Raw genomic sequence first — 26964 nt, forward strand, 5'->3', positions numbered from 1 at the left:
ACCAAGGTTATCTCTCTCCCCTTTATTGAATAGGGGTGTAACATTTGCAATCCTCCAATCCTCTGACACCACTCCCATATCCAAGGAGGATTAAAAGATTGTTGTCAGAGATTCTCCTTTCTGCACCCTTGTTTCCTTCAGCAACCTAGGATGCATCCCCTCTGGACCAGGTGACTTGTTAACTTTGAGTGATGCCAACCTATTTAGCACCTCCTTTCTATCTATTTTTATACTATCCAATATCTCTACTCTCTCCTCCTCTACGGCGACATAACTTTATCCTCTTCTTTTGTGAAGTCAGATGCAAAGTATTAATTCAGTACCTCAGTCATGCCCTCTGCCTCCACAAGAAGATTTTCTTCTTTGACCCTAATCGGCCCCACCATTCCTTTAACTATCCTTTTACTTTTTATCTGTTTATAATAGATTGTTGGGTTCCCTTTTATGTTACCAGCTAATCTTTTCTTATATTGAGCATAGAGGTTGGGAAAGACAGAGAATGAACCTCGAACGGAGTGAAGCATTAGCCGAGTGAGGACATTCAACTGGGAATTTGGTGAGTGTGGGAATTAGGTGCAGAGGGGGAAGGAGGTGCTAAGTGATTTAAACCAAGGAACTATAGACTAGACTGAGCGGAGTATAAAGGGAGCCGCATGAGGAATCAAAACAAGGCAAGGAGGAATGCGGAGGGTAAGTTAGTAAGTATTTAGTTCATTGGTTAGTGTTTTTTAATGGTTGGTTAGTGTTTTTTAGTGGGTAGTGTTTTAGTGTCAGACAGTAAAGTGTCTTAAAGCTGAACAAACAGTTTAAATAACTGTTAGCTAACAAGGCAAGACAGCTGGGGCCTGTCGCATGCACATCCTGTGCCATGTGGGAACTCCAGAACACTTTATGAGTCCTGGAAAATCACATGTGCAGGAAGTGCCGCCAACTGCTCGAGCTCAAGCTCAGGGTTTCTGAGCTTGCGAGGCGGCTGGTGTCACTACAGTGCATACGGGAAGCTGAGAGTTTCGTGGATAGCACGTTTCAGGAGGTGGTCAGCCCACAGCTACAGAGAGTTCAGGCGGAGAGGGAGTGGGTGACCACCAGACAGACTAGGAGGAACAGGCAGGCAGTGCAAGAGTCCCCTGGGAGTGTGGTACTCATAAACTATGTGAGGGTGTTGATACCTCGGGGGAGTGCAGTCAGGAGTAAATCCACATTGGTTGGGTCTCTGTCACATCGACCATATCATTTACAGCCCTGACAATTAAATAAGTTGGCCCAATCAGGAAGCTCAGAAATAATTCTGCATATAGACACAGGAAATTGTACTGTATGGTGAATCTCTTGTGGCACTGGTCAAAGTAAGTCAGAAAGTGTGCAGTTTTATAAGGACAGGAAAATTATACCATGTAAAATAGAATGTAACTGGAAGATATAATTGCTCTGCATTCCTGAAATTAACGGTAGGTTCACAGAGCTCAGGTTACAGATGAGAACCCTGGCTTTGTTTGGTTGACAGGTCAATTAAGAATTTGTAGACATTGTGGAACTGCTACGTTCTCCAAGAGAGGGTGCTGAAGCACACAGCATTTTAAGATTGTTTTATGTCTGTAAAAATAGAGCTGAGTGGAGGAGATTTAAAGTTGCAGCCAGTTCCTGGCAACGGCCAGGATCATAGCTTTCAGCACTCCAAGGGTGCCTCAAGGCTCTGGAATCCTGGCGAGGAGTTAAGGGCAGTACATAGTCGGCACAATCATGGAGGGGGCTTGAGTTCGGCTTGGGGGCCATGCAGGCCCTGGAGTGAGAGAGGCAATCTCAGGGAGGGAGAGAGAGCAGGCCAGTTGTAGAAGATGTCACATAACTTGGCAGCTGGGAGGTCCCACAGGTAAGTGAGCAACTACACCACCTAATATGGAGGCCAACTTTGGAAGACTCAATCAGAGGTAAATAAAATGAAGTAGGTAAGTTTAATCATGACAAAAAAGCATGAAATACAGGTGTGACAGAAATAGCATGACAGAAAAAGTCTGCAGGAAATTGGCATGATCGGACAGTGTTACAGGAAATAAGTATTACTTGGTAGGAAATGCACACAAAAACAAAACTTTAATATATTATAGTTGGACCATTAATATCAATGAGTCTTTGGATTAGCCACAATAATAGCATACACTGAAACCTTGCAGCAAAATAAAATTGAAATACAAAATATTGCTAGAATGGCACAAAAGTATAATCACATTAAGGTTGATCAATAAATTATTTGACAATATAATCTCTGCAACAATTACATAGCAAACTATCCAACCTTTTAGTCTAAAATGAGGGTGATGAGCCATTTTTTAAACTCTTTTATATCATCCTACCCTTGTTTCCCCAACTGTTATCAAACCCTCATCATGTTAGTCTTCAGATTTAGTTCTGTGACAGTTCTTTTCCAGACATAATTCTTTGGCCTGCTTAATGAACAAAGACTGCAAACACAGGTGACATGGACGGGATTGTGTAAAAGTAAGTCCAGGTGTCATCTTCATTTTGCAGTTTCATGCAACTTGGAATGTTTGGAACTATCATAAATATTATAAATTAGCTATACTACACAGGCTTCACACCTCTGTTACACTAAATGCACAACTCTGTCATACTAAATGCACAAGTTAGTTGGTGCAAATGATCCCAGATGGGACATACAAAACAAAATGGGATTGCCAAGTCTTTTGAAATCAAATAGTTAAATTATATTTACATTTACATGATACTTATCACGTTAAAATGTTTCAAAGTGCAGTGAACATTATTTTGTAGCCAGGGTGCATCAGTAATGTTTCACAAATAGCAGTGGAATATTGCCATGGATATTTAAGGTCTACCTAAAATACCAGGATAGCTAAATGTGATCCAAGTGTAAAGACTTATCCAAAGAACGGTGCCTGTGACAATGCAGCACTCCCTCAGCATTGTATTGGAGGATGAGCCTAGATTATGAGTTGAAATCCTGATTTGGGGCTCAAATCCACAACCCTCTGACCTACAAGCAAGAGTGCTACCAACTGACCCAAAGTGGTATTACTTATCATAATGGGTCCCACATAATCATTTTACTTGGAAATCAATGCGTAATTAAATAAACTGGCAAGCAGAAAAGATAATGTCACACAGTTGCCTACAGTTACTGAGCAGTGGAGTTGGTATGTCTGAGTAAACTGCTAAAATTTATCATGTGTTAAACACTAGCCCTCCTTTAAAACATTAAATTTCACAATTGAGAGGGGTAAACTGATATTTTAAGGCTCCATCCAAAACCATACGATTTGGAATTATCAGAAAATGATTGCTTATAATGTTTACAAAACAGAATCATCTTCAATTTAACTTCCATTAGTAGTACATTCAGTAGCTGGAAAAGAGAAGCTCATTTTAATTGTTGCCATTGTTATAACCTCTAAAATAAGTTATCTAAGTCTTTCCTTGAATAACAGTATTAAAATCTAAATTCCACAGATTAAAATTGGATAACAGGCCTCCAGAGGGGCAAGTTAAAAGAACAATATCTCCATGAGAAGATATTTAGAAAACCTTTTTTGTTTGTTTGCAAGCACACAATAATATAAATTGCACTCAAGTGCATTATCTTGCCACTTGCGTATGATGACATTGTGACAAAAATGGTATATGGCTTTGTTTATTCATTCATGGGATTTCGGCTTCACTGGCAAGGCCAGCATTTATTGCCCATCCCTCATTGCCCTTGAGAAGGTGGTGGTGAGCCGCCTTCTTGAACCACTGCAGTCCATGTGATGAAGGCTCTCCCGCAGGGCCGTTAGGAAGGGAGTTCCAGGATCAACAGTGACAACGAAGGAACGGCGATATATTTCCAAGTCAGGATGGTGTGTGACTTGGAGGGGAACGTGCAGGTGGTGGTGTTCCCATGCGCCTGCTGCTCTTGTCCTTCCAGGTGGTGGAGGTCACGGGTTTGGGAGGTGCTGTCGAAGAAGCTTTGGCAAGTTGCTGCAGTGCATCTTGTAGATGGTACACACTGCAGCCACGGTACGCCGGTGGTGGAGGGAGTGAATGTCTAAGGTGGTGGATGGGGTGCCAATCAAACGGACTGCTTTGTCCTGAATGGTGTCAAGCTTCTTGAGTGTTGTTGGAGCTGCACTCATCCAGGCAAGTGGAGAGTATTCCATCACACTCCTGACCTGTGCCTTGTAGATGGTGGAAAGGCTGTTGTGACTCTCACTCTTCCTAAACAAGAGATTTGCCATTTGTTTTTTCTTTTTGTATGTTTTATTTTAAAACATTTCCTTAACATAAAAATACATACATATAGAAAGAAACAAGTTGCATTTAGATAGCATCTTTCATGACCTTAGGCCGACTCAAAGTGCTTTACAGGCAATGAAGTACTTTTAAAGTGTAGTCACTGTTGTAATGTAGGAAACACAGCAGCCAATTTGCACAGAGCAAGCTCCCACAAACAGCAATGAGATAATGACCATATAATCTGTTTTTAGCGATGCCTGGCTGAAGCTGGTAACTGCTGCTATTGGTGTCAGACTGAGAGCTGCAGCATAAACCCTCGCAACTCCTCAGATAATGAAGTAGTCCGCACCCGCGTGCAGCAAGACCTGGACAATATCCAGACTTGGGCTGATAAGTGGCAAATAACATTCGCACCAGACAAGTGCCAGGCAATGACTGTCTCCAACAAGAGAGAGTGTCCACTTTCCCTTGACATTCAATGGCATTACCATCGACGAATACCCCACCATCAACATCCTGGGGGTCACCATTGACCAGAAACTTAACTGGACCAGCCACATAAATACTGTGGCTACAAGAGCAGGTCAGAGGCTGGGTATTCTGTAGCGAGTGACTCGCCTCCTGACTCCCCAAAGCCTTTCCACCATCTACAAGTCACAAGTCAGGAGTGTGATGGAATACTCTCCACTTACCTGGATGAGTGCAGCTCCAACAACACTCAAGAAGCTCAACACCATCCAGGACAAAGCAGTCCACTTGATTGGCATCCCATCCGCCACCTTAAACATTCACTCCCCCCACCACCAGCGCACTGTGGCTGCAGTGTGTACCATCTACAAGTTGCACTGCAGCAACTCGCCAAGGCTTCTTGACAGCACCTCCAAAACCCGCGACCTCCACCACCTAGAAGGACAAGGGCAGCAGGCGCATGGGAACACCACCACCTGCACGTTCCCCTCCAAGTCACACTCCATCCCGACTTGGAAATATATTGCCGTTCCTTCATCGTCGCTGGATCAAAATCCTGGAACTCTCTACTGTAGGAGAACCTTCGCCACACGGACTGCAGCGGTTCAAGAAGGCGGCTCACCACCACCTTCTCAGGGGCAATGAGGGATGTGCAATAAATGCTGGCCTTGCCAACGACGCCTACAATCCATGAATGAATAAAAAAAATGTGCGAGCTGTCCTTCTTATTTTCTTAATCTGGTGCAGACAATGAAAATCGGGTCCATTGGCATCTGGAAGGATGGGAACAGATTTGTGTTGCAGATGTAGACGCTATGTCAGATTACAGCTGTGGTGAGGGGAGTTGTGGAGCTCTGCATCCAGGATGTTGGCCCATCTTCTTTTGGCTGCTGGCAGTCTGCTGTGTGTTCCCAACATTGTTTTTTATTTCAGGTTTCTGTATCTGTAGTTTTCCTGTTAGCTATTTCATGACCATTTATTCTTTTTATGTCTTTTCATATCTTTATACACCCTTCGCCACTTCTCATTTATTTCTAGCTTTTGAATAAAACCTGTGTGCTCCATCCATTCTCTCACATGCTCCCAACTCCCCATCTTTTGTTCAGTTCCGTTAAATGGCTTGCTTTATCTTCCAGCTTCTAGTTCTGACAAAGGGTAAATACCAAAAACATTACTTTTCTTTCTCTTTGAAGATACTGGCAGACTTGCTGTATTCTGTTTTTATTTCAGATTTCCAGCATTTACAGCTTCTTCAAAAGCAAATATTGCGGATGCTTGAAATCTGAAATAAAAATAGAAGATGCTGGAAAAGCTCAGCAAGTCAAACAGCATCTGTGGAGAAAGAAACAGAGTTAACGTTTCAGATCAAAGACCTTTCATCAGAACTGGAAGATGTTAAAGAGTTAAAGTTTTTAAGCAAGTACAGAGCCAGGGAAAGGGGGGAGGGGAGGAACGAACAAAAGGGAAGGTCTGTGATAGGGTAGAGGGCACAAGTGATTAAATGACAAAAGAGATGATGGTGCAAGACAAGGAGGGTGGTAATGGGACAAGTTAAGAAACAAAAGATTGGTCTAGAGGAGCTGTAAATTGCAACAGCAGAACCATAACCAGCAGCTGCAGTCCAATAAATATTTTTTTAAATTATTTTTTAAAATGGGAGCAGTGGTTATGGTCTGAAGTTATTGAGATCAATGTTGAGTACGGGCAGGTTGTAAAGTGCCTAAACAAAAGATGAGGTGCTGTTCCTAGAGCTTTAGTTTCTTTATCATTTAGATTCCATTGGACCTGGACATTGTTCAACTTTGTTTGATGTTTACTATACCTCTGCTGCCCTCTGCTGGTATAACAGATTTCCCAAATTCAAGCTGTCTGAAGCAGAACTCCCACAAACAGAACTCTGATCAGTAAATGTATCTTGGGCTAAAAAGTCAGTCAAAAACTTGGGAACTTATTTTGTACCAGTTGATTATTTTAAAAAGCACATTGAATGTATGTATTGTACTTATATATGCCTATTACTATTCCATTCCTCATCTACCTGTACTCGAATCTCCTTATTGTAAATAATATCCTGCATTCTTGTTCACAGATAACAGGAACCACTGTCAGAGTCTCTCTCAAGCATTTTTTCTTGTGTTTCCCTTGCTGCTTTTTCCTCATAGCTGCTGTTTGTTCATTAGTTACCGTGTATCAATTGAGATAGGTACCAGGATTGGGTGGGGTGTTAAAACAAGCATTGGGTGGGAGAAATATTGGCATCATTGGGGTTGGGAGAAGGTTGAGTCTCCACCCAGAGGTAGTGTGTTAGGTTTATGAGGCTGCCCCTCCCCCTGAGTCCCAGCAGACCAGAGCCTCTAAGTGCGGCCCCTGACTTGAGTGTTATCAGGCCCCAGTACGTGTTTTCTGTAGGAAGATAGGAGCAGGTGTAGGCCATTTAGCCCCTTGAGCCTGTTCTGCCTTTCGATGAGATCATGGCTGATCTGTGACCTAACTCCATATACCTGCCTTACATAAGAACATAAGAACATAAGAAATTGGAGCAGGAGTAGGCCAATCGGCCCCTCGAGCCTGCTCCGCCATTCAATAAGATCATGGCTGATCTGATCCCAACCACAAATCTAAAGAACACAAGAAGTCGGAGCAGGACCCGGCCACATAGCCCCTGGGCCCTCTCCGCCACCCACAGGGCATTGACCGATCCGAACTCAGCTTCATGTCCAATTTCCTGCCCGCTCCCCATAACCCCTAATTCCCTTTACTTCTAGGAAACTGTCTATTTCTGTTTTAAATTTATCTAATGATGTAGCTTCCACAGCTTCCTGGGGCAGCAAATTCCACAGACCTACCACCCTCTGAGTGAAGAAGTTTCTCCTCATCTCAGTTTTGAAAGAGCAGCCCCTTATTCTAAGATTATGCCCCCTAGTTCTAGTTTCACCCATCTTTGGGAACATCCTTACTGCATCCACCCGATCAAGACCCTTCACAATCTTATATGTTTCAATAAGATCGCCTCTCATTCTTCTGAACTCCAATGAGTAGAGACCCAATCTACTCAACCTCTCCTCATATGTCCGCCCCCTCATCCCCGGGATTAACCGAGTGAACCTTCTTTGTACTGCCTCGAGAGCAAGTATGTCTTTTCTTAAGTATGGAGACCAAAACTGTATGCAGTATTCCAGGTGCGGTCTCACCAATACCTTATATAACTGCAGCAATACCTCCTTGTTTTTATATTCTATCCCCCTAGCAGTAAAAGCCAACATTCCGTTGGCTTTCTTGATCACCTGCTGCACCTGCATACTAACTTTTTGATTTTCTTGCACTAGGACCCCCAGATCCCTTTGTACTGCAGTACTTTCCAGTCTCTCGCCATTAAGAAAATAACTTGCTCTCTGATTTTTCCTGCCAAAGTGCATAACCTCACATTTTCCAATATTATATTGCATCTGCCAAATCTCCGCCCACTCACCCAGCCTGTCTATATCCCCTTGCAGGTTTTTTATGTCCTCCTCACTCTCTACTTTCCCTCCCATCTTTGTATCATCTGCAAATTTTGATATGTTGCACTCGGTCCCCTCCTCCAAATCGTTAATATAGATTGTAAAGAGTTGGGGACCCAGCACCGACCCCTGTGGAACACCACTGGTTACTGGTTGCCAGTCCGAAAATGAACCATTTATCCCAACTCTCTGCTTCCTGTTCGATAACCAATCCTCCACCCATGCCAGAATATTACCCCCAATCCCGTGATTTTTTATCTTAAGTAATAATCTTTTATGTGGCACCTTGTCGAATGCCTTCTGGAAGTCTAAATACACTATGTCCACTGGTTCCCCTTTATCCACCCTATACGTTATATCCTCGAAGAACTTAGCCCCATATCCTCGAAGAACTTAGCCCCATATCCCTTAATACTTTTGGTTAACAATAATCTATCAATCTCAGATTTAAAATGAACAGTTGAGCTAGCATCAACTGCCGTTTGCAAAAGAGAGTTCCAAGTTTCTACCACCCTTTGTGTGTAGAAGTGTTTCCTAACTTCACTCCCGAAAGTCCTGGCTCTAATTTTTAGGCTACTTCCCCTAGTCCTAGGCTCCCCAACCAGTGGAAATAGTTTCTCTCTATCCAATCAGTTCCCCTTAATATCTTGAAAACTTTGATCAAATCACCCCTTAATCTTCTAAATTCCAGGGAACATAACCCTAGTTTGTGTAATCCCTTCTCGTAATTTAACCTTTGGAGTCAGGGTATTATTCTAGTAAATCTACGCTGCACTCCCTCCAAGGCCAATATATCCTTCCTAAGGTGCGGTGCCCAGAGCTGAACACAGTACTCCAGGTGTGTACATTCCAGTTCTTTTGATTACCATTTTCAATAACTTCTGAAGTAATGTAATAGCCTTTTACATTTTGAAAACTATCTCCTTGTTACTGGCAAGGTAAATTCAATAGATTTTGTCTTCTCATTCCACCTTCAATATTGGTATATCTAACTGAGAATTCAAAATGAATTGCTCAAAAGTCTCTTTGTTTTTAATCTGTTATTTCTTTTGAAGATAGAATTTCCGATGATTCACGCTATCTAATTGAGCCTGCTTTTGGATGTTTGTAGATGGGTTCCTGGGCAAATAGATAATGCTTAAAGATGTTACACTTCTTTAAGCCCAAGTTATTATATGCTTTCTTGTAATTCACTTTTCTAAGAAAATTTTCATTTGTAGTTGGTTGCAAAAACCACAATTACAAATTCTAATATATACCTAGCCAAGTGTTAGCTCACCAGTTTTTAGACATTCACAAGAGATAAACCACTAAATTTTTCAGAATACAGCAAATGCTAATGTTTATGTAACCATCAGCAAAAATACATAGCTGTTAAAAATTGAAAGAAGCAGCATAAAAGGTGAGGTAATGTGACCATAACTTTAAAAGAAGGGAGTTAGGGGAGATAACGATTATAGCCTTATTTATCAGGAGGATATATAGAAATAAATCAAGGAAAACAGAAAATAAATAATGAAGAAACAGAGTAATGTGTACATTGAAGTATATTACAATATGGTAATTAGATGTCATAAACAATACAAAATCAAGTGTAATAATTACTATCTGAACCAAGGTTAGATTGCAGCTACTTTGAAATAACCTTCAAGGATTTGCTATTTTTCATAATATGTGGTAGTAAAAGTTTTATATAGGGTTTTATTCAATTTTTGGGCTTGTTTTTACATCCTGTGGACATGAAAGGTACTATATAAATGCAAATTATTTATTTCTAGTAGCAGCTGTCAATGTAGAAACTATCGGTACCATTTTTAAAAAATTGTTCTCGGGATATGAGCAATATTGGCACAGTTGCATTTATTGCTCATCCCCAGTTGCCCTGAGGTGATGGTGGTAAGTCTTCTCCTTGAACTGCTGCAGTCTTTGTGGTGATGGTGCTCCCACAATGGTGTTAAGTAGGGAATTCCAGGATCCTGGCCCAGTGACAATGGAGGAAATGCGATCTATGTCCAAGTCAGTATGGTATGCAACTTGGAGGTTATGGTGTTCCCAAGACATTACTGCTCTTGTCTTTCTTGGTGGTAAAGGTCGCAAGGGATGGAGGTGCTAAAAAGTAACCTTGGTGAGTTGCTGCAGTGCATTCTGTAGATCATACATACTCCAGCCACAGTATGCCAGTAATGGAGGGGATGGATGATGAATTCGATGGCAGGAACACTTATCAAGTGAGCTGCTCTAATTCTGCCAGAGCTGGGGGCCACAATTTTGTAGATGGGCAGGGGAAGCTCGATGCAACTGTGTGTTTCCACCTACCTGTTTTCTGCGCCTATTTAACAGATGGTGTTTGGTACAGTGGCAGATGGAATTGGGTCATTAATGCATCCGCCTCTCAAATTGACCTGGATGGAGATAGGATCAGCTAATTTAGGGAATCAATTTAATAATTATTTTAATACTAAAAATAATGCCATGCCCTCTTGAGGAGGAAAAGTACATCAGTTTAAATATACTGCCATCCAGTTTTTAATAAGTGCCCTTGATCTAAAAATGAAACAAATGTCTCTTCTGCTGTAGATAAGGGCCCTATATAAGTTGAGTTTGGGTAGTTTCGATCCAGTTGCCAGTGAGCACAGGACAAAGCTGTCCTGAATTTTGCATTAATTGATACTAGTAGTGGGGATACTCAGTAGTGGGGAAAATGTTAGAGTCTATTATAAAAGATGTGATAACAGAACACTAGGAAGGCATAAATGGGATTGGACAAAGTCAGCATGGGTTTATGAAAGAGAAATCATGCTTAATAAATCTACTGGAGTTTTTTGAGGATGCAACTAATAGGATAGGGGAGAACCAGTGAATGTGGTGTACTTGGATTTTCAGAAGGCTTTTGATAAGGTCCCACACAAGAGGTTAGTGTGCAAAATTAAAGCACATGGGATTGAAGGGAATATACTGGCATGGATTGAGAATTGGTTGACAGACAGGAAACAGAGAGTAGGAATAAACAGGTCTTTTTCCGGGTGGCAGGCAGTGACTAGTGGGGTACCGCAGGGATTAGTGCTTGGGCCCCAGCTATTCACAACATATATCAATGATTTGGATGAGGGAACTAAATGTAACATTTCCAAGTTTGCAGACGACACAAAGCTGGGGTGGAATATGAGCTGTGAGGAGGATGCAAAGAGGCTCCAATGTGATTTAGACAAGTTGGGTGAGTGGGCAAGAACATGGCAGGTGCAGTATAACGTGGATAAATGTGAGGTTGTCCACTTTGGTTGTAAAAACAGAAAGGCAGATTATTATCTGAATGGTGATAGATTGGGAAAAAGAGAGGTGCAACGAGACCGGGTTGTCCTTGTACACCAGTCATTGAAAGCGAGCATTCAGGTGCAGCAAGCAGTTAGGAAGGCGAATGGTATGTTCGCCTTCATTGCAAGAGGACTTGAGTACAGGAGCTGGGATGTCTTACTGCAATTATACAGGGCCTTGGTGAGACCACATCTGGAGTAATGTGTGCAGTTTTGGTCTCCTTATCTGAGGAAGGATGTCCTTGCCATGGAGGGAGTGCAACGAAGGTTTACCAGACTGATTCCTGGGATGGCAGGACTGACGTATGAGGGGAGATTGGGTCGACCAGGCCTATATTCACTAGAGTTTAGAAGAATGAGAGGTGATCTCATCGAAACATAGAAAATTCTAACAGGACTAGACAGACTATAGGCAGTGAGGATGTTCCCGATGGCTGTGGAGTCCAGAATCAGAGGTCACAGTCTCAGGATACGAGGTATGCCATTTAGAACCGAGATGAGGAGAAATTTCTTCACTCAGAGGATGGTGAACCTGTGGAATTCTCCACCACAGAAGGCAGTGGAGGCCAAGTCATTAGATGTATTCAAGAAGGAGATAGATATATTTCTTAATGCTAAAGGGATCATTGGATATGGGGGAAAAAGTGAGAACAGGGTACTGAGTTTAACGATCAGCCATGATCATTTTGAATGGCACAGCAGGCCCGAAGGGCTGAATGGCCTGCTCTTGCTCCTATTTTCTATGTTTCTAAACTGGCAATCGCAGGCCAAAGAATGGCTAGTGTGAGAAATAGAAAAATATTACACTGCTTTGGTAAGAGATGCTCTTCTGAGTCTGGGGCGGGGGCACATTGTTGGGGTTACATTGAAACTACAGCACAGAAACAGGACATTTGGTCCAACTGGTCAATGCCGGCATTTATGCTCCACATCAGCCTCCTCCCTTCCTACTTCATCTAACCCCATCAGGATACCCTTCTATTCCTTTCTCCTTCATGTGCTTATCTAGCTTCCCCTTAAATGCATCTATGCAATTTACCTCAACTACTCCTTGTGTAATACGTTCCACATTCTTACCACTCTTTGGGTAAAGAAGTTTCTCCTAAATTCCCTATTGGATTTATTAGCGATTATTTTATATTTATGACCTCTAGTTTTGGACTCCCCCACAAGTGGAAACATTTTCTCCACATCTAACCTATCAAACCCTATCATTATCTTAAAGACCTCGATCAGGTCACCCCTCTGCCTTCTCTTTTCTATGATGTGGAGATGCCGGTGATGGACTGGGGTTGACAATTGTAAACAATTTTACAACACCAAGTTATAGTCCAGCAATTTTATTTTAAATTCACAAGCTTTCGGAGGCTTCCTCCTTCCTCAGGTGAACGTTGTTGGAAATGAAATCCTCGAAATGAAATTGCATTTATAAATCACAGAACAATGCTTGGTGATAACAGACAGTTTTTTCAACTGCCCGTTGCCAAGGCAATCAGTGTGCAGACAGACAGGTGTTACCTGCCAGGTCTCAGAATATACAAATCACCAAAAAAAACCCAAAAAAAAACAGAGATGGAGAGGTAGAAACATAGAAAAGACAGCAACTGACCCGTTATATTAAAAACAGATAACATTTGTTCGCTGGTGGGGTAACGTGTAGCGTGACATGAACCCAAGATCCCGGTTGAGGCCGTCCTCATGGGTGCGGAACTTGGCTATCAATTTCTGCTCGACGATTTTGCGTTGTCGTGTGTCTCGAAGGCCGCCTTGGAGTACGCTTACCCGAAGGTCAGTGGCTGAATGTCCTTGACTGCTGAAGTGTTCCCCGACTGGGAGGGAACCCTCCTGTTTGGTGATTGTTGCGCGGTGTCCGTTCATCCGTTGTCGCAGCGTCTGCATGGTCTCGCCAATGTACCATGCTCTGGGGCATCCTTTCCTGCAACGTATGAGGTAGACAACGTTGGCCGAGTCACAGGAGTATGAACCAACGACCTTTGGGTAAGCGTACTCCAAGGCGGCCTTCGAGACACACGACAACGCAAAATCGTCGAGCAGAAATTGATAGCCAAGTTCCGCACCCATGAGGACGACCTCAACCGGGATCTTGGGTTCATGTCACGCTACACGTTACCCCACCAGCGAACAAATGTTATCTGTTTTTAATATAACGGGTCAGTTGCTGTCTTTTCTATGTTTCTACCTCTCTATCTCTGTTTTTTTTTGGGGTTTTTTTGGTGATTTGTATATTCGGAGACCTTGTAGGTAACACCTGTCTGTCTGCACACTGATTGCCTTGGCAACGGGCAGTTGAAAAAACTGTCTGTAATCACCAAGCATTGTTCTGTGATTTATAAATGCGCTTTCATTTCGAGGATTTCATTTCCAACAACGTTCACCTGAGGAAGGAGGAAGCCTCCGAAAGCTTGTGAATTTAAAATAAAATTGCTGGACTATAACTTGGTGTTGTAAAATTGTTTACAATTCTCTTTTCTGGAGAAAAGAGCCCCAGCCTGTTCAGCCTTTCCTGATAAGGATATCCTTTCAGTTCTGGTATCACCCTAGTGAATCTTTTTTGCACCCTCTCCAATGCCTCTACATCCTTTCTATAATATGGAGACCAGAACTGTGCATAATACTCCAAGTGTGGTCTAATCAAGGTTCTATACAAGTTTAACATAACTTCTTTGCTTTTCAATTCTATCCCTCTAGAAATGAACCCTTGAGCTTGATTTGCCTTTTTGTGGCCTTATTTACCTGTGTCGCTACTTTTAATGATTTGTCTATCTGTACCTCAGATCTCTTTGTTCCTCTATCCCGTTTAGATTCTTATTATTCAAGCTGAATGTGGCCTCCTTATTCTTCCTGCCAAAATACACCACCTCATAATTATCTATATTGAAATTCATTTGCCAATTACATACCCATTCTGCAAGTTTATTAATGTCCTCTTGCATTTTGACACATTCTTCCTTTGTATTAACTACATCCCCCAATTTGGTGTCTTCTGCAAATTTTTTAATTGTACTTCCAATTCTTGAATCTAAATTGTTAATGTAAATTGTGAACAACAGTGGTCCCAGCAACATTCCTTGGGGTGAAGTCGAGGAAGCTTTATTCTGCCTCAAACTCTGCAATACCAATAAAGTGCTCAATGCTGATGCTGGATGCCCAACATTAGCATTCCTCACAAAATTCATACAAAGTACATATAAAAAACACCTGGGGTGAGGATTGGGGAGTCGACGTGAAATTTTAATTGGATTAGTTGGTGAAGTGACTAAGAAGGATTGTTTGAATCGGGTTCAATCAATAATACAGGAAGACCTGGAATCCCTACATTTTGCAACTTCAAATTGAACAACATGATTAGAATTGCAGAAAAGACTGCTTTCCTACTATAAGAAAAGCTGGAAAATAATTCATGTTGTCAACTTATTTCTGATTTGAATGAGTTTTCTCAGACATTTAAAGTTTATTCCACATTCACTGTTTGAAAAGTTTTGGCACCCCCCACCCCATATGAACCCAGGTGACCATGGAGTATGACGGGTTCACTGGAAATTTTCTGTGACCAGTGGACACCACAGGAGTATTATTGACCAGAATTTGACAATTATGATCTGAAATTAGAGATCGACTTTTAGTTTGGACAGTGCACCCATATTTAAAATTAATGATATCCTCCTTCGATAGGGGTGATTGTAGTTGTTCTGCACGTTGCCCAATACCACGAATCATAAGTCAAAATAAGACTATTGTCAATTCAGCCACGATGTATTTTTTGGTTGTAAAACTTGGTCACTCTGCAGTTCCTGAACGCTTTAGTTCTAGCTTGCATTCCTTCTGTCGAGTTCCTCTGCTCTCTTCCCTTTTCCAGTGTTGAATGTTTTCTTGGTTATGAATTAACAAAGTAGCATTTATGTAGCACCTTATATTGATTTTTTCAAAAAAATTCTGAATCCACAATCTTGCATTCGTCTCCTCGCCTCAGGCGTCCCATAACAAATCACGTACAATGAATTACTTTCAAAGTGTAGATTATGTTGTTATGTAGACAGAAAGCACAGTAGGATCCCACAAACGGATAAACGACCAGTCAGTCTGTTTTGGACGGCGTTAGTGTCGGAAGAAATGCTTTTCAAATAGTGCCTGTGACTGGGAGGTGAAGGAGCTACAAAAGGAGGTAAGCGGACGCGTATTCTTGACAGACTCTGGAAGCGGTTGTTTTAACGGTGACTTGCACTAACGCTCGTGCTCTACTCTCTTGTCTGGGTTCAGTTGTCATGTTACATGGTATCTTTAAAAGTTGTGAAGCGTGCGTCTGCCGCCCCCCAATTAGGAACATTTCTCCGTACCGCCCCTGAAAAACAAGAAGTTAAGAAATCCCAAATGCGCAACGTCAAGGCCGGGTGCGTCGTGAGCCCGGCACGAGCGACAGTTCCCCAAAGGGTCATTTCAAACCCAGGATCCCGTGTGGCGGGCGCTCAGTTGTCCGTACGTCAGTGCTCAGTGCCGCATGCGCCGTTGCTCAGTTTACGGTCACAGCAGGAGCTGTGGAGCCGAATCTGTGTCAGGAGCGAGGAAGCGTCGACTGTGAGGTATCATCTTTCTCTAACACGTTCGGCGCCGTGTGTTTACAAAAAAAAATGAAGTACAAATATCAGGATTTAGTTTAAAATATCGGCGGGCCATTTACACTATTTTTATTCTTCTGTAACATTAAATGGTTTGGGTTTTTTTTTGATCCGTTACGGATCGCTCTAACGTGATGGCCTAGTCCCGCCCCTATAAACGTTGATTGGTTAGGTATTGTCGCAGAAAATGGCGTCAGCGATTATTTGAATTCCGTATGGTCAGTTTAGATGTCAATCGTTCACTTGACGCTTGTTATCATGGTAGGTTGTAGTTTGGCTTGTAGCGCTGGGGCCTAAACTGGGATTTTAAAAGCTTTTCTTTCACGCTAGGTTAATGTTACTTGTTGTAGGTTTTGTTTTATTTTCTCTTAAGTTCTGCCTGATTTAGTTGTCGGGTGGGCTAATTTGATTTCCAGTAGTTCTAGCGAATAAATGGGCTCTACAAGCATCATTTGTGTCGTTAAAACGGTTTAAGTATACATGCATTAATCTCTGTAGTGAAAAAATAAATTTAAAACTATCTCTTTAATTTTAGCGATGTGGTGTTCTCTATGTTGGTATATTTGTATCTAGGCTAACCAGGTTCACTATTATCCTGATACAGAACAATGTAGAGCAGTCCAATATAAGCTACATACAGAATTTCTCCCACCATCAACAATTTATATATTCTGGATAATTTTTTGCAATGTTATGTCAACTTACATAAAGAATGTTGAGTAAATTAGCATCTGTGGTACCATCACAAAAACTGACCAAAAACAAAATAACTATATAAAATGTAAATGTTACATATACTGTGAACAATTAAGAATATACGTGAACTATTTCAAGACTGTAATCTAATTTTAGGTTGACATTACCATTATAAACCATTCTAGTTCGATAATATTCAATCCTCTCAATTAGGTTGTTGCCCCACAGTCATTCCTAGTATTTATTTTATGTCTAATTCTCCTTTTTGCTTGCTTTGGCTAACTGCACCATTTGGTTCAGTACGGTACATTTTGCTGTGAGGTTTAAAGCATTAGAAACTGAATTTGCTGTAAGTTGGAAATCAGTGTTCATCTGAATACTGTAAAATCTAGTGTATATGTTGTATCTTAACTGTTTGAACTGCAAATTCATTTTTTAAAAAAAACTTCATTTGCTGTACCATTTTTTTAAAAAAGCATTTACTGTATCTAGTGATACAGAGTGATCCAGCTGCCATTTTGTTTGGATGACAGTGCACACATCTTGCAAATCCTTGTTTGACTTGTCTCTGAATTTATCAGCAGATTTGGCTGCTCACATCAAAGGAATACTCTAGGGAGCACAACTAAAGCGATGTATATGGTCCCCTTAACACTGATTATGACATTTCTAGTTTAAGATCTTTAAATTTTCAATTGACTTTGACATAAATTACTTTGAATTTTTCAGAAGTCTTCTGTATCCTGAATTGTGCTGCCATTTTCCTCTTGCTGCTCTGAATCTTGATATCCTCCAGCATTGAGTATGATCAGGATGGTGTGTTAGTGCTAATGCATTATGGCCTGTTCCTTCCTCTTAAATGCTGTTTAGTTTCTTTGTAATATCTGCTGATATATTATTGAATGGATTTTTTAATATTCTGAAGAACAGTAGTGATCCTAAACAATTGAATTAAAACTTATATTTTTAATGAAAACACTGTCATTGGTATAAGTGCAGCTGCATTATTTTATTGGGATGTCCATCAATTGTGGTTTTCGTTTTCATTTCCCCCCCCCCCCCAAAAAAATATATATCATGTTATTTGGAAGCATTATTTTCTCAAATATAAAAATTGGTTAAACAATACTCTGTAACCTGTCATGTTATGATGTCTAACATACCCCAGGCACAAATGGGGAAGCAGTGGGGAGACACTGATATGTGATCTTGCAACATACTTGAGAGTTGGACCCCTTCAATATTTTTGATAGCAAGAAGAAGATGGCAGTACATTCTGGATTAGAGAGAGTAGCTGTTGAAAAACCCTAATCTACATCACAAAAAAGAGATTATTAAGACAATAATTGATCTCCTGTGGAGTTGCACATAGTCAGTGAAGACTGTGTAGTCTTTAGATGAAATTGGGTTAGAGGCTGGGAGATAATTGGACCAGAGCATGCTCACATAATTCAGCCTCCATTTTAAAGTCATACATTCCATCCTTATTTTTATATTTCCATTATAAATTCCTATATGCATATTTATAATGGAAACTGCTTTTGTAACCTGGGCATGCTGTAATTACACCCTCTTACCGGTGGTGTTGCAACTGTGGAGAGGGGATGAGGGTGTAATTTGCGTGGCAAATTTACATGGGCAGTTTCCATTATAAATGTAGACATAAGAATTTATAATAGAAAAAGTTGACAATGTGGGCAGATGTAAGATTTTTAATATACAGATGTTACGTTGATATGGTCAGAGATAAACTACCAGTGTTTCCTGATAGTCTTTTAATGCATAATTTCATAACTTTTATTTTGGAAGCATATGAAAATAAATTCCAGAGGGGAATATTGGTTTAGTTTTGTGTAAGATTTATTTTGAGATCTGGGTGATAGAGGGGTGGAGACTTGTGTACTTAGTTAGGCTAAGGCTGTTGGTCATGAGCACAAATGTTACACGTGTTCAATTGGGCGCCGTAACAGACAGTGTTGATGAACTGCCTCAGAGATTACTCCATCGTGAAGTGTAAAGATTCTCTCAAAGGTGTGACCTCTGTCTTGTCAGATGGAATACCAACTCCTTGAACGGTAGGAAGCCCAAGATCGAATTTTCCTTTCTCAGTATTGGTCTTGTGACACTGACCTGTGGAAGGGTGAATGACCATTCCCTGAGATTTCACGGTTACTAAGTAGTTGAAGGGCATGTGGATCCAGACAACAAATGGCCTGGGATGTTGCTGTGATTATTCACCAGGATTTGCTTGCAGTGGAAGCCGGGATGTGTTTCACTAATCGTATCTGGGCAAATGCACTCTTTAAAGGGTCCAGGCCTTGCGTTTGGGGATCTGTGTAGATTTCTTAGATGCATAGTGCTGAGCGCTAGAGGACCTTCAGGACTAAGTTTGTTTCTGGATGGCATCGCAAACAGTTTCCTGATTGTCCATTTCTTTCTATGCATGATTGCAATATGTCTGTCCTGGAGCTTCAAAGATGATCCAGTGCTCTCTTGATACCTTTTCACCAGCTATGTGTTATCGACATGAGGTTCAGTGTGACGCAACAACTATCACGTAATTGTGAATTGGCATGTCTTTTGCTTTCCATTGACACTGGCCGGTTACTTTCATCATCAAAAGGGCAGCTCTTCTATGGGGAAAATCCTGGTCTCACAACAAAGGGTGACTTCCACGTTTGAATGGCTGATGGGCATTTGTTATAAGTGAAGTAGGATATTGTGGAAAAAGGATCCAGGGACCAGGACTGTGTGACTGCCGATGGGGTAGGCATGACAGCAGATCACGTGGTCAATGATTTCTTTCCTTTGCAGCTGAAGTCGTAAATGAACAAGCTGGAGCCTGTTATCTGTACATCCACTAAGCTGCATCCTATTACGGTATCTAAAGGGAAGCAGAGCTGTTAGACAAAAGCAGAAGCCCTTTGAAAAACATACACTGATCAGTGGATTGTGTTCATCTGCAAGGGCACGCAATTACGCAGAAGTGATCCTAAATCACTTTTTTTTGTTTAAAGTCTGTTGTTCATCATGGCCAAAAAAGTACTTTTGGGCGAGTGCTGATGACTGGATCACTAACAACCAACTATCCTCTGGGTTTGGAGAGAGCATTATACTGTGTCGGCATCTGAATGCAGCAGCCTGTGGTAAGGATTCCTTTGCGTGGAGGTTGGAAAAACTGGAGTGAATTGCACAGATTAAAAACTTTACTGAATTAGCTTGATGGACTCTACACAATTGCTGAGCTCCCATCAATATTCATGCCGAGTTCCTAAAAACTGTTTTAGGCAAGTGGGGAATGACTATGGCCTTGAAATAGTGTCAGGAGCCACCTTCTCACCTTGGAACTGCTATTCTGAAGCTGCTGAATAGGATCCTGTTGAGGCATACGTGACCTGTGTTCCAGGGCACAGTTGTGATTTCTATCCACAAGGGAAATCCCAGTGAGATTTGAAACTACTAAGGAATCTCATAACAGTGGCTGTTAAAGTGGTTCTTCAAGTTGTTATAGCACATAGATTGGATGGTTAGGAGTCGTCAGAAAGGAACAATGAATTTTGCTGTCATAATGAATGTCTAGTGCAGGTTATGACTTGATATGAAATAATCTTAAGGCTCAGGAAAAACTCACTCAATTTTTTTGTCAGTCCTTCAGCCTAGTGCTTTATGCAATTTGAGATTCCCTCTTGAACCATACAAAGCCATAATACTGCACTTGGAGACACTTGCCACCATATCTTATCAGTTAGCCATTGTTCAAGATGGTAAATAGAGCGCACTAAATCCCATGTGAGTCTGCTAACAACCCAATAGCTTCTGTGAAAAGGAGCACCACATACATGTTTCTAGTTCATGATCAACATCAAATCCTCTACCAGCTAGCCAAAAGGCTTTAAATGCTCTGTGCTGTAGGATTCTTATGACTGCTGATGGCAAGAATAGATGCCGGAGGTGTCTATCTTCCACATCTACTTGACATATTTGCCTTGGATTCTTTGACCGCCTTCATTCCAAAGGAAAAGATTGCGAGGATCTGAAAGCATATGCAGAAATTCACATGATAAATTCAAGCCCAGGGAACATAGCAGCTGCTGATGCTCAGCACCACTCAACAAAGTGATGCCTCAAGCAAGAAAAGGGTGAAGACCAAGATTCCTACACAACTGGATTATGTGCCTGATCTTCATACAGTGAGAGTCAGTCCAGCACCCATTGACACCAGTAATGTGAATCCAGAGAAGGCTGAGGCCAGTCAGGTGTTGCCCAACAGGAGCATGGTATTGTGCTAACTGACACTGTGGCTTTACCCCCCCCCCCCCCCACCCCATCCTAGAAGCCCAAGCCAATGTGGTTAAGATTTATTGGATTCATTGTGCCTGGATGACATGATGTCGACCACTGAAAATTCTGATTCAGCAGTCGTGTTCGAGCTGTTATTCCAAGTATTGAAATGTCACCTGTCGCAACAGCAATTTTGCTTGACCCTTCTCAAGAGTCTCGGCACATGGCTTATAGAACAGGCAAGTACCACCAGGTTTTTGGTTCAGGGTTTGTCACCAAATCTACTTGGTTAGATTCTCTCATCAGCTTCAGGCAATGGCAATGACTCCTTTGAAGTTCTTGTCGTGTCAGCCATGACTCAGCATCCTCACCTCCTGAGTCAGAAGGTTGTGGGTTCAAGTCCCACTCCAGAGACTTGAGCACAAAATCTAGGCTGATACTCCAATGCAGTATTGAGGAAGTGCTGCACTGTTGGAGGTGCTGTCTTTTTGGATGAGACATTAAACCTCGGGGACATAAAAGATCCCATGGTACTATTTTGAAGAAGAGTAAGGGAGTTCTCCCAATATTTATCCCTCAACCAACATCTCGAAAAAAGATTATCTCGTCATTATTACATTGCTGTTTGTGAGGCCTTCCTGTGTGCAAATTGGCTGCCATATTTCCTACATTACAACAGTGAATACATTTCAAAAGTACTTCATTGGCTGTAACAAGCTTTGAGACGTCCTGAAGCCGTGAAAGGCGCTGTGTAAATGCAAGTCTTTCTTTTTCTTCCAGAGGACAATTGCTTTGACTGATGAGGAATAAGGAGTGGCTGCCCGTCTCAAGTTGGGAACTCTGTTTGGTTCTTCACAGGTTGATATACTTCCTTTTTGCCTGTGAAATCTTGAATTCTGTTGTGGAATACTGCACTTTTGGTAGCTCTGATATCAGCTTATAGAATTGGTGAGATCCTGGCACTGATTATCAGTCAGTCCTACTTGGTTTGGAACTCTTCAAGCAGTTTTTAGGATCTACCAGGGTTTTCTGCCAAAGATGGTCTTCCACTTCCATTTGGAACACGAAATTGCAATCCCTTCATTTTGTCTACCTTCTCCTAAGTCAGACCTGGAAGGTGTTTTCACTGCTGATGCTCGTAGACCGCTAGCTTTTTAGACTGGCCATATCAACTCACTTTGTCAACTACAACAGCTGTTTGTTTCATATGGTTTCAAACCCGAAGGGAGACCAACCTCCAAGTAAGGACTTGCAAAATGAATGGTAGAATGTATTCGCTATTGTTAGCACCTCTCCGATGGGGAAACTCAGTGGCTCAGTAAAAGCTCATTCTACTGCTTGGATTTGGCAGTTGTGGATGATGAAGAAAGAAATGGAGATCTTTCCTGAGTCAGAAGATTATGGATTCAAGCCCCACTCCAAGACTTGAACACATAACCTAGGCTAATGCTTCAGTGCAATGCTGAGGGAATGCTGAAGGTTGTCAGAGATGTCATACTTTGAATTGAGATGTTAAATGGAGACCTCATCTACAGGTTCAGGTAAACATAAAAGATGCCATGGCACTATTTGAAGAATGGTGGAGTTCTCCCATTGTCCTGGCCAATGTTCTTCCTGCAGCCAAACACAACCAAAAAAACCAATTAATTGGTCATTATCTAATTTGCTATTTATGGAACCTTGTTACCGGATACGTTGGCTGACTCTTTTGCTTTTATAACAACAGTGACTATACTTTAAAAGTTATTCATTGGCTGTTAAGTGCTTTCAAATATTCCCAGAGACATGCTATATAAATGCAAGTTTTTTTTTAACTTTCACACCTATAAATTTCCAACTTGGCAGGCATTTTCTACTTGCTAAAAATGTAACTTTAAATTTTGGCCTTTGAGATTTCTGATTAGATCTAGAATTGCAACTGTCTCAGATCCAGTTATAATTATGATTGTGTCATATGTAGACATGGGGTGGGGAAAAGGAATTACTTCAACGGTTGGCATAAAGGCATTCTAGACACTTTTACAGTGTTAACTGCATTTAGTTTATACCAAACCATTAATACCCTATTTTTAGTTGCATTGGATTTCACCAGAAGAAATTTAATCCATCCAATCAAATAGTAGCTGCTATTAATTACATTTTGTGCATAATTACATATAAATGAGCTATACTGCAAGTCAGACAACTTGGTGCAATAAGTACAAAAAGTAGCTTCTGTAAAATGACCCAGGAAGCTAGGTTTAAGCAAAGTTGACTTTTAACTATAGGGATGGAATTTTCAAAATCAATTATTCTTTAAAACACTAGGAACCCTTATAAAATCACAATGATCTAAAGCGTCGGTTCGTATCATTTGAAAAGTTAACAGATTTTTTTAAGCTTCTGAACATCTATCAGATTTTCATAAAGAATAATGACCTCAAAAAAATCAGCAAAATGCAAACTGAAAATAATACCAGCTGGCCACCTCAAAAGGCCATCTATAAAAACTCTTGAGAAAACCTAAAGGTATCATAGCTCGTCTCTACAGACCGAAGTGTAACGACAACACCATCTCCTCGTCTGCACCTGCTGAGAAATCTGGTAAGTCATAGAATAATTTCCATGTCTTTTCCAAACATAAATACATAATATTGTAAAGTTCATATAGTCCACTATAACAAGCATGCAAGTATAGGTAGAAAGTCTTGCAAATCCTCCAACAATGTCCTGCATCTTTCCCTTTTGGCTGCAGGTAACTAATGTAAGTGATTTTATTTCATCATCTGCAATAGTTTTATTATAATAACTTAACTTAAGTTTATTCACAGTTTAAAAACCCACAGTAAAATTATTATTTTGTTTTCACAGATTCACGTTTGGGTCCAGGAAAGAGTAACACTGTGTCAGAAAGTATGGAGGACACTTCTAACACCGATGTTGAAGTCTCCCTACAGGTGATGATCATCTATAGCATCAAAGGTTCAAATAGGCAGTCTGCCTGCTGAGCAGTAAGAGAAGCATGTCTTCAATGGGTGGAATCGGCACAAGGCTTTCTCTGGTTGCTACGGTGGAAGCTAGAGGGTTGCCCTTTTTGTATTGAGAAACTACGGGTGAAGGGCCAAAGCCATCAAGGTTTAAAAGAGATGCAATAAATCAGAAAAAATCAATGCGACGAAGCCAATCTTGGATTTTAGCTTTAAGCAGGAAATTACTGTTTGGTTCTGACACCCAGGAATAGGATGAGTTAAAGTAGGATGTGTCTTGATTTTAATATAGCAGACATGTAGGAAGATGGGAATAGCATGTCGGATGGTATATTTGGAGCTTAGAGAGAACAAAAGATAAAAGATGCATACGGTTATATTTGGAAGAAAGAGGTTGGAGGCTGGAGATGAGAGTATTGCCTATCTGAGAACAAGTGTTTTCTTCTACCCTGCCCAGGTGTGCAAGAGAAAAAAGAAAGAACTTGTATTTGTAGAGGGCCATATTGTGTCCTACAAAGTACTTTACAGCCAATTAAATACTTTTGCAGTACAGTTACTGTTGTTATCATAGCAGCCAATTTGCACACTGCCAACTCTCACAAACAGCAAATGAATTGAATAGTGGGCCCAAATTTCCTGGATTGCAGTTATGCAGAAATGACACCAACATTTACGCCGGTTTCTACGCCAATTTTGACATTGGGAACTTATGCCGAAATTTTTCGCAGAGCTCAGTTGCATACGCTGGAACGTAAAAACCGGTGTAAAACAAGTGCAAATGCAGTACCACCAATTGTTGTCCATTTGTGTTACAACTCTACATACTTTTATAAGTTTTTTAAATGGTGTATTCCCTTTGGAAAATAAAGACTTAACTGCATGTGTTTGTATTGCTGTTTAGTTGACTTTTTTTTGTAAAATGAGGAAACTTGCACTTGTGGGGTGTGAAATAGAGCAGTGTTAGTCAATAGAAATTGCTGACTAGCCACAGATGTGACTATGGCAACACAGTTTTGATAGAAAACTGCCTTTTCCAAACATAAATACATAATATAAAGCTCATACGGCTCAAAAAAACACTTGCACATGCTGCTTTTCATCTTACCATTTTACCAACAAACACTCAAAAAGGTAAAAGTACACATGCATAAGCTGTGTGAAGGACGGTATCTATTACTCACTTTTTATTTACTAATCAGAAATGCAATTAGCCACATTTCTATTCCCAATTAGCTACATGTGGCTAATGTATTGGATAATACTGAAACAGCATTTTGATACTTAACAGCAGCAGTGCTGAATATTTACTGGTCTGGCAAAAACCACCAAAATTTGCATAATGAGGGAGTGTGAATCTGTTAAATCTGGGTTTGAACTCAGCTGTCCAGTTGAGACCTCTGAAATTTGACCACCAGGCCTAATGGAGAGAAACTTATTTCAGGTTTAGCCATTCATTTCTACATGCAACTACTATGTCCTGTAACAAAAGACTAATTTGCACAGCTTCACCACGGTGTCAATTTGGGCAGCATCCAACACTAGTGTCGAAAAGCCATTGCTAAAGTCTGAATTATTCAGTTACCTTCTGAGGTTATTATCTCTACCAGATCTAGTATCACTTATGAGCAATATTGTATTGCTGCGCTTACGACTTCACTCTTTAAGTGCCATGGCGTCGCTCTCTAAGACCCTCTTGTCCCTGATGCTTTTCTTCCTCTTCCATTATTGTGCATGTCAAGTGGGAAGGCCATTCCGGCTGCTTAGTCCTTCTGAATGTGGAGTGGGGGGGGAATCTAAAAAATGAGTTAGACAGCACTTTGGTTAAGTATAGTGCAGGTCTCAGTAAAATAAATTCTAAAATAAAAATCACTATCAAACTCTAGAAATCTGTTACACCAATACCAGTGGCATGCTGAGCCTAAATTATTGGGTGTAAATGTATGCCAGCGTGTTATTTGCATAAATCTAGGAAACTCGCATGAGCTGGTCTCTTGCATGGGGGTGGAGCTACGTAAGTGGGCAGCAGAGGGTTTTGATTGTGCCACCTCCAATATCTGTCAAACGATCAAAGACATTTGTGTATTGATGTTTCAGTGTAAAACTGGCGTAATTCAGTTACTCACGAATTTTCTCGGATGAAAACAGTGGAATGACCCTTGTGCCATAGTTATGTCAAAACTTTCCAGGTCAATCTCTATTTTGGTAGTGTTGGTTGAGTTTGGCCAGATCACCAGGAGAACCTGCTTCTCTTCAAACAGTGTCATGGTATTGTTTTTACATTTGTCTGAGCAATTAGATGTCTCATCCGAAAGTTGGCACCCCCGACAATGCAGCACACCTTCAGAACTGCATTGATGTTAGCCTAAATTATGTGCTTAAGTCCATTGTGGGATTTGATCCACAATCTTCTGACTCGAGCGCTGCCAAAGGAGTCAGGCTAACACTTAGCATTGAAGAGAAAACCCAAGTTTACTGGTGATAGCTTTAGCAATGTAGGAGATAAGACCATAAGAAATAGGAGCAGGAGTAGGTCATATGGCCCCTTGAGCTTGCTCCGCCATTCAATCAGATCATGGCTGATCTTCGACCACAACTCCCCTTTCCCACCCAATCCCCATATCCCTTGATTCCCCTAGAGTCCAAAAATCTATCCATCTCAGCCTTGAATATACTCAATGACTGAGCGTCCACAGCCCTCTGGGGTAGAGAATTCCAAAGATTCACAACCCTGCGTGAAGAAATTCCTCCTCATCTCAGTCTTGAAAGGCCATCCCCGTATCCTTGGATTGTGGGAGTTCCATTTGTGATCAGTGGAGACGGGTCATTAGTGAAGAAGGACTAAAGGTGTAAACAGTGCTAG

At 41.1% G+C, this 26964-nt stretch overlaps 1 protein-coding gene across 4 annotated transcripts in view; it reads left to right on the top strand.

The window, feature by feature from the left end:
* The first annotated feature begins 16052 nt into the window (after nt 1-16052).
* rnf6 (ring finger protein (C3H2C3 type) 6) overlaps nt 16053-26964 on the top strand; it is a 45221-nt gene continuing 34309 nt past the window's right edge. The window contains exons 1-3 of one of the 4 annotated variants that reach the window (XM_067986021.1): nt 16065-16125; nt 21919-22679; nt 23989-24074. In XM_067986021.1, the coding sequence (XP_067842122.1) occupies nt 22655-22679; nt 23989-24074 (111 nt within the window). In that variant the 5' untranslated portion in view covers nt 16065-16125; nt 21919-22654. The other 3 variants (XM_067986022.1, XM_067986023.1, XM_067986024.1) reach the window with 3 other exon arrangements.

Source organism: Heptranchias perlo, chromosome 6, assembly GCF_035084215.1.
Source record: "Heptranchias perlo isolate sHepPer1 chromosome 6, sHepPer1.hap1, whole genome shotgun sequence".
Lineage (NCBI taxonomy): Eukaryota > Metazoa > Chordata > Chondrichthyes > Hexanchiformes > Hexanchidae > Heptranchias > Heptranchias perlo.